Source organism: Panicum virgatum, chromosome 9N, assembly GCF_016808335.1.
Source record: "Panicum virgatum strain AP13 chromosome 9N, P.virgatum_v5, whole genome shotgun sequence".
NCBI lineage: Eukaryota > Viridiplantae > Streptophyta > Magnoliopsida > Poales > Poaceae > Panicum > Panicum virgatum.
Genome location: NC_053153.1, coordinates 22,402,879 through 22,411,472, shown reverse-complemented (window position 1 = coordinate 22,411,472; position 8,594 = coordinate 22,402,879). Strand labels below are relative to the sequence as shown.

Here is an 8,594-nt window from a genome sequence, read left to right as displayed (position 1 = left end):
GAGGACCAAATAAAAGGGTTGAAAGAAGATAATTGTCTAAAAGAAAAAGTCACGTGCCCCATAGATGTCCGCAGAGACGTGGCAGGGTAACTTACCGGACTGACGTGCAGTAATTATCCAAAATCCTTGCTAGGAGTCTCCCAGGAGCAGGAGGCCAGGACAACCAGCTCTTTACTTTTTACCTCTCCGTGCACCAAGGCGGCAATCAGAAGCCGACCTCTCACTCGACAGAGGCCGGCCAGGCCAGGCCTTATATAAACCACTCGCCACTTTGCTGGCCCTTCACACGCCACCGGATCGCGCAACTACTCCCGCCTTCCATGGACTCCCTCCCCACGGCGGCGGCGGTTGCCATGGTGCTGGCCGTCCTCGCCGCCACGGCGGAGGCGGCAGCAGCCGGCTCCTACGTCCCCGCAATCGCCACCGCCGACTTCCTCTTGTCGCCCGTCTTCCTGTGGGTGGCAGCCAACGCTATCATCATCTGGCTCCTCTCGTCCTCCCGCCGCGGCAGGACCAACGACAGCGCTGCCTCGTCCTCGGCAGCCGCCGGCGAGGACGCCGTGCACGACACCGCGGATAGCCTCTACACGTCTTCGTCCGAGTACGAGTATTTCTCCGAAGCGGGCAGCGCCGCCCGTCGCGCGGCCGACGCGGCGCCGGTGTCCAGGAGGCTGGCCCGGGAGGCGAGGGCGGCCAGGCGAGCCGACCGCCCACGCGTGCGCAAGAAACCGGCCGGCCAGGACGCGCCGGGACCGAGGCTGGCCGGCGCGTCAGCGGCGGCGGAGGCACGCGAGCCCGACGAGGAGAGACGCGTCGTCCAGGACCAGGAGACGCCTGTAGCCTTCGCCTTCGCCGGCGCCGCCGACGACGGCGAGGACGAGGACGTGTCCATAGACTCGCTGTGGCAGTCCATCGTGCAGCGGCGCGCGGCGCGGCCGGTGGTCGTGCAGAAGAGCGAGTCGTGGGGCAACGACGAGCTGCCCCGGCTGCAGCGCGTGGCCGAGACGGCCGCCGCGACGCGCCGGGCGATGCGCAAGTCCGTCTCGGCGGTCAGCAAGGCGTCGGCGGCCCCGCAGCCTCCGGCGGCGGCGCCGTCGGCGCTCCGGCAGCTGGGGTGGCGCACGCGGGACGTGCTCGAGGCGATCGCGCCGGACGAGCTGCTGCGGCGCGCGGAGAGCTTCATCCGGCGGCAGCACGAGCACCTGCGCCTGCAGCGGCAGGAGTCCGAGCAGCGCCAGCTCCAGCTCCAGCGCCGCCTCCAGCAGGCCCCCGCCCTCATCCGCGTCTAGACACGGCATGGTGCCGCGCCGGCCGGCCGGCCGGCGGTCTAACAGACGCCGTATGGTACCCATGTATGCTTCACAACCGACGATCGTCGATCGATGCCCGTGGCGGGGCAAGGCCATGTACAGAAGCCGTCTACGTGCCAGAGGCCGCAGCCCCGGCATCAGCATCGATCGAGAGGCAAAGAGGCTGCAGCCCCGGAGCCCTCATCAAGTTTTCAGCACATCCTCTTTCCAATGTAGATTATACTTAAGGAGATCACTATGTGAGTATGTGTAAGTAGGATCTATTATATATTTGCATGCAAAAGTACAGTTATGTGACTGCCCATGGGTCTACTGTAAATTAGTACAGCCTCTTGAATAAATGTAGAGGGTGTGCACCCTGCACAAGAGTTCTTTGTTCTTTGGTATGCGTATTGTTAGAGCAAGTATTATAAACTGCGTAGAGCTGGTGAGATTCTATGTGGAGAGAAAGCAAAAGAGAGAGGGTAGAATACACTGTACGGCCCCTTCTATGGGCTGACCTCCCGGCTGCACAATAAATACGAGTGGGGTCTACCACCACCATGCGTTGCTTGCACCCGGCAGCAGGCTGTATCATAAGGGCACGTAGAACGGCCGTTGCCGAGCCGTCGACATGCAAAGACAATTTGCAAGACCCCCCCCCCCCCCCCCCCCCCCCCCCGCGCGTGGCATTAACTGAGGAGCCGTCGAGTCGTTCGGCGACGGCCTCGCTCCAAAGCGAATCGACGACTCGTGCCGCCGTTGTGCGACAGCTGCGGCGGCTCGGCGTCGGCCTGATCCCGTGCGCGCGCCCGAGCTTTCGGCGCGAAACTTTGCCGCCATCCCCCCTCCCCCTGCTCTATTTCCCTCTGCAGCATTCAGATCTTGGTGCTCATCACCATGTCGCGGCAGGAGAGGGTGGCGGCGGCGGCGCAAAAACTGCTGAAGATGGATGCAGCTCGAAGCTCGGGTGCGCAAGGGCGCTGCGGCTATGGCTGGGCAAAATACCCCATACCCGAAGTCCGAACCCGAAAAATCCGAGCCCGAACCCGAAAAACCCGAATCCGAAAAACCCGAACCCCAATTCGGGTTCTAACCCACGGTACCCGAAATTATTACGGGTAGTTCGGGTATTGGGCTACGGTACCCGAACTACCCGAAATCAGCACAGCCCATAGATGTGTTTACTCATTGTAGGCTTGCAGCCCAGCCCATGAAACCTCTTAACCCTAACCTAGGCGCAGCGCCCCACAGCACCCCAGTCCCCCACCGCCCCACCCCAGTCACGCCGCCACAGGCCACAGCGCCCCTCGCGAGTCGCGAGTCGCCCGTCCGCCCCTCGCGCGCCGACCGCCGTCACCGGCTCACCGCGCCACCGCCCCTCGCCCGCCGGCCGCCGTCACCGCGCCACAGCCTGCCGGAGCATCTCGTCCTCGTCTCAAGCTGGAGGTGCCCACCACGCCACCGCCCAGGGCCCGCTGGCCGCCGCCACCGCGCCCCAGCCCAAGCGCCTGCCGGCCGCCGCCATCATGCCCCCCGCCCGGGCGCACGCCGGCCGCCGCCACAGCGCCCACCGCCCATGCGCATCTTGAAGCTCCTTCACCTCTCCAATCTCCTCCTCGCCCTCGCGTCCTTCTCCGATTCCCTCCGTCTCTCCCGCGCAGAGCAGGATCCTGAGTCCACACCCGCCAGATCTGCCTCCTCCACGCCCCCTCAGCTTTTGCTCCTGCAGTCCCGCGAGCGGGTGGGGCTTCGGCGGCGGCAACAGCCCGAGTACGCGCGCCCCCTCCGCGAGCGCCAATCGGCCGCAACGCACGCAGGGAGGGACGGCGTCGAGCCGGCCGCACGGGCTGCCTGCCTGCTTGGTCAACTGCGAGCGAGGAGCCGCGGTGTATTGTAGAGTCTAGGATAGTTCGGGTTGTTCGGGTAAAACCCGAACCCGAACCCGAATTATCGGGTACCCGAAATGTCGGGTTTCGATTATTTTTAGCAAATTTTGGGTTGTAGTTTTCAAACCCCGAAATTTTTAAAACCCGAAAAACCCGACCCGAATTTTTCGGGTAACCCGAACGCCCAGCCATAGCTGCAGCTCCATCGCGGAAGGAATTGGCGGCGACGATGCGGAAGACAGGGCTAGGTCGGGTGCCGCCCGTGCCGGAGCAGAGGAGGTCGGCCGAGACGGCGCGATCCCTGGGGCAGAGGAGGTCCGGCGCAGATCCTCCACCAAGCTCCTTCACCGACGGGAACTCCTTCAACGTCAACGTCAACGGCTTCTATGGCAGCACTGGGCAGAGCCCCATCGGAGCTCCATGGATTTTTTTCCCCCAATGTTCTGATCCTGCGACATGGTATTGTTTCTGAACTGTGCTCAATTTTGCTTATGTGTATCAGTGGACGCAAGTGTAGGAGCATGATTTCCAGTAATGGTGCATGAAATTTTTTTCAGTGATGTTCTATGCTCTATAGATTCAGTAATGTTTGAAGTTGAGGGCATGGATTGAGTGTTGATTTTTTTCCCCTTGACAGTAACCTTTTTTTGTGGAATTACCTATGTATGATATATGGATTGTGTAGGAATTGGACAATAATGCAATAACCTAGCACTGTATATCTGTCAATTTGTGGAATTGATTTTTTCCCCATGACAGTAAACTAGCATGATATATGGATCAGTGATGTTTTTCATGAACAATTTCAGCCTCCTTTGATTCAAAGGAAAAATGGATTAAAATCTGTCATTTTGGGAACCCTATAGGAATTGCTACTGTATACATGGAGCTCAAATTGCTAGATTTTTTTTTCAATAGCCCAATGAACTAGAAATCCCTCTCTGAACCTTGAGCTAACACTGAATACATCCAATCCTTTGAGTTGTGGACCATAAGTCCTATCTAGGATTTGTAGTCCAAACATCGGCCACAAGTATTTAATGGCATATCCAAGTTTACTATGAAACTCTGAAATTTCAGCAACCAAGTTTACTATGAAATTGTTTGCTGATAATTGAGGTTAGTACACTAGCTGAAAAATTGTTTGCTCATAATTGTAGACTTGTACACTTACTGACAAATATTTGCTGTCATTTTCAGGTTTCCAAATCTGTCATTTTGGAGATTTGGAGCAGGTATTGAATCTGAAACCAAGTATACAATTTCGAGATTTACTTGTTCTATTGGTTAGGATGAAATCTGGTATATGCTAAGTCAACCAAATATTTTTGTGAAATTGATATGTGCTGAAATTTCCTAATGCTGAAATATGCTGAAATTGTTGGCTGCTCTATTATGAAGTGTCTTAAGTGTGAACTTAAGTGTGAACCGATGCATACCATGTGAACTGTCATCATGTGAACCATGTATAAAAAATGCCCAAGGGGGTAAAGCAAAGACATATCCATCCTGCTGCATATGGCTGGGCAAAATACCCGATACCCGAAGCCCGAACCCGAAAAATCCGAGCCCGAACCCGAAAAACCCGAATCCGAAAAACCCGAACCCCAATTCAGGTTCTAACCCACGGTACCCGAAATTATTACGAGTAGTTCGGGTATTGGGCTACGGTACCCGAACTACCCGAAATCAGCCCAGCCCATAGATGTGTTTACTCATTGTAGGCTTGCAGCCCAGCCCATGAAACCTCTTAACCCTAACCTAGGCACAGCGCCCCACAGCACCCCCAGTCCCCCACCGCCCCACCCCAGTCACGCCGCCACAGGCCACAGCGCCCCTCGCGAGTCGCGAGTCGCCCGTCCGCCCCTCGCGCGCCGACCGCCGTCACCGGCTCACCGCGCCACCGCCCCTCGCCCGCCGGCCGCCGTCACCGCGCCACAGCCTGCCGGAGCATCTCGTCCTCGTCTCAAGCTGGAGGTGCCCACCACGCCACCGCCCAGGGCCCGCTGGCCGCCGCCACCGCGCCCCAGCCCAAGCGTCTGCCGGCCGCCGCCATCATGCCCCCCGCCCGGGCGCACGCCGGCCGCCGCCACGGCGCCCACCGCCCATGCGCATCTTGAAGCTCCTCCACCTCTCCAATCTCCTCCTCGCCCTCGCGTCCTTCTCCGATTCCCTCCGTCTCTCCCGCGCAGAGCAGGATCCTGAGTCCACGCCCGCCAGATCTGCCTCCTCCACGCCCCCTCAGCTTTTGCTCCTGCAGTCCCGCGAGCGGGTGGGGCTTCGGCGGCGGCAACAGCCCGAGTACGCGCGCCCCCTCCGCGAGCGCCAATCGGCCGCAACGCACGCAGGGAGGGACGGCGTCGAGCCGGCCGCGCGGGCTGCCTGCCTGCTTGGTCAACTGCGAGCGAGGAGCCGCGGTGTATTGTAGAGTCTAGGATAGTTCGGGTTGTTCGGGTAAAACCTGAACCCGAACCCGAATTATCGGGTACCCGAAATGTCGGGTTTCGATTATTTTTAGCAAATTTTGGGTTGTAGTTTTCAAAACCCGAAATTTTTCAAACCCGAAAAACCCGACCCGAATTTTTCGGGTAACCCGAACGCCCAGCCATACTGCTGCAATTGGCGAAGAGCCTTCTCAGAAGCAGGTGGTCTGGAAGCAGATGGTCATGCTCAAGGTGAGTCACCCAGCACTGCTAGTTGCACCAGATGGTGAGCAGTATTGATACTTAATTTTTTGTTTTAGGAGCATCAGTATTGATACTCTGAACTTCTATTATGAAAATTGATCAGCAATATGTCTTTGAGCGATCTGTTACAGAATTATTTTGAGCGAATTATTTTGAGTGAATATGTTACAGAATTATTTTGAGCCAATTATTTTGAGCGAATTACTTTGAGAGAATTTGTTACAGAATTATGTTATATATATCATGTATTCCGGATATCATTTCAGATGAATAGATATATCATTTCCGGATATCATGCTTATTTTAAGAGACATATGAATTATTTGAATGTATTGTCCATTCTCTCATGTATACAACAAAATAGCTACAAAGATCAATTGTGCACTAAATCACCATGAGTTTGTGAGTCAGAGGACGAATTAATTGCCCTGCAAACAGCTAAACAGACAACTTATTGTACAATCTGTTTGTTCAGCTGTCTGTTTGTGTCAAAAAGACAGCAACTGTCTCCACTGTTGTACTTGCCCTAAGAGCATGGTTTATAGATGCGCCCATAGCCGGCTGGGATGCATGCAGTAACTGTAGTGGGTCCCACTGTCTCATCCAATCGTTGTGAGCAGAGGGGCTCTCAGCCAGCTTCAGTCGGCGGATAGGGAGACGCCCGCTCCCTTCTCTCTCCTTGTCCACGTAGACTCCATAATACTTGCTGTAAGCAATGCTCTTTTGGTTTTGATCATGTATGCTAGCTTTTGACGGTTAATGGTACATTTAAAATCTACCATGCATTTATTTACTCAAGTAACTAACTAAGTGTATAGCTTAGCACAGTACAACATAGATGTATCATGGCTCACTGCTACAGTGCTACTAGACCAGCAACATCATAACAACCAGACATGCATGCTTGCACTGTTAGCCACTATGATGGCCACAGCATTATTTGTCTGCTCTGCACTTTGCAGAGCAATAACCAGGGTGTATTTAGTTTGCGAAAAATTTGCGAAAAAGTAGTTGTAGCATGTTTCGGTTTTATTTGATAACTATTGTCCAACTATGGAGTAATTAGTCTCAAAAGATCCGTCTCGTCATTTACAACCAAACTGTACAATTAGTTATATTTTTTAACTATATTTAATACTCCATGCATATATCATAAAATTCGATGTGATGTGTGTCAGTAAAAAATTTTGGGAATTTTTTGCGGAACTAAACACAACCCAAGAAGCCGGATTTGTATGCTGGGAAGAAAGAACTGGACTGGAGTGCAGGGTTTGGTGCAGATCGCCATCGTAGGCTCTCGTAGGGGAGACAGCAGGGCGCACGCACGAGTGACAACTGACGAGATGCAAGGCATGTACCAAGGCTCCGATCCCTTTGCACCGGCCTGTGCCACAACAGTGCTGCTGCGCTAGTGATTGACTGATTGTTCTCTTGCTGTGACAGTGTGAGCATATACACGGCTGGCAGCAACCAAATTCTCTCGTCGGCAGGCGACAAAAGCTAGCTCTTGGTTGGATCTTTTTGAAGCAGTATGAAAGTATGTTCGCCACACAGGAAACTTGTAGAAATCAGAGCAACTGAATAGGGATTTGCCTTGATTTTTTTTCTCACTCTTACAGTAATATTGAACGTTGTTCATAGTTAGAGCCAGTCCTCTTAAATCTTAATCATAATTTTCCAGGTGCAAAATAAAAGATTTTGAGTTCTGAAGAAAAAACAGGCAATATCCCCAGCTACCACCTGAAATGGATTTACAGTCGAAATGCCTATTGCAGCTTCACTTCAGAAATCAGTGAACCACTTTTATATATATATATATATATATATATATATATATATATATATATATATATATATATATATATATATATATATGTATGTATATATATGTATATGTATGTATATATATGTATATGTATGTATATATATATATGTATATATATATATGTTTCGAGTCCGAGAAACTTATTATTACACACAGGACGCTACATACATACTGTCTAAATTAAAGGCGAGGATACATAAGGTCCGACTGACATCACACGTGTTCTGATTGATACTGGTTGCCGTAGTATGTATGATTAACTGACGCTTGCATGTAAACGCAACGAGAAAGACTAGTCAGAGCCATGACGCAACCAGCTCATTAACCAATTACTAATTACTAGAGTGCAGGCCGTGCAATTTGCATTGGTTAGGATGTCAGACTATTCCTTCCTACAAGGAACTATATATTTTCTTTGGGTTAATTAGGAACGATCATATAGCTGGCTGATCCATTATTTATCTAATTATTCCCATCTAATAAGTGACTGATGAATGATAATATATGGTAATTATATTGAGAGGTGAGTTTTCACCTCCTAGTCTCCTATCACTCCCTATTCTTGAAACTGAAAATTTGGTTTTCCTTCGTTATCGCAAGCGACCACTGTCGAATCAAGATGGGTAACTTACGTGTGGATCTCATTACTGTATTTGCTTTGCAGCCAAGTAAGCAGTCAAGCAAGCTATTATTACAAATTTTGGCACTAGTGGAGTATGCACTCCAATTACCCTGGATTCTGAACCATGAGATTTAGCATTAGGTTAACCCAAGTGGTTGTTTGCATCCAGTCAAGGACAAAAGCTGATGTGGGTGTTTCTCCCAATCCAGCAAAAAGATCAATTTTGTTCTCCAGTTAAAAATACTTCTACTCCTCTCATTTTCCTCTAAAAAAAAGGGGCCT

General features: G+C 52.2%; 2 protein-coding genes across 2 annotated transcripts; both read left to right on the top strand.

The window, feature by feature from the left end:
• Nucleotides 1-268: 268 nt before the first annotated feature.
• LOC120692913 lies at nt 269-1,691 on the top strand. Its single transcript, XM_039976299.1, has one exon. The coding sequence runs from the start codon at nt 321-323 to the stop codon at nt 1,287-1,289; it is 969 nt and encodes a 322-aa protein (XP_039832233.1). The 5' UTR covers nt 269-320; the 3' UTR covers nt 1,290-1,691.
• A 279-nt stretch (nt 1,692-1,970) lies between these two features.
• On the top strand, nt 1,971-5,640 carry LOC120687289. Its single transcript, XM_039969274.1, has 3 exons — nt 1,971-2,276; nt 3,377-3,637; nt 4,379-5,640. Exons 1-3 carry the CDS (start codon nt 2,242-2,244, stop codon nt 4,467-4,469), a joined length of 387 nt encoding a protein of 128 aa, XP_039825208.1. The 5' UTR covers nt 1,971-2,241; the 3' UTR covers nt 4,470-5,640.
• Nucleotides 5,641-8,594: the final 2,954 nt, after the last annotated feature.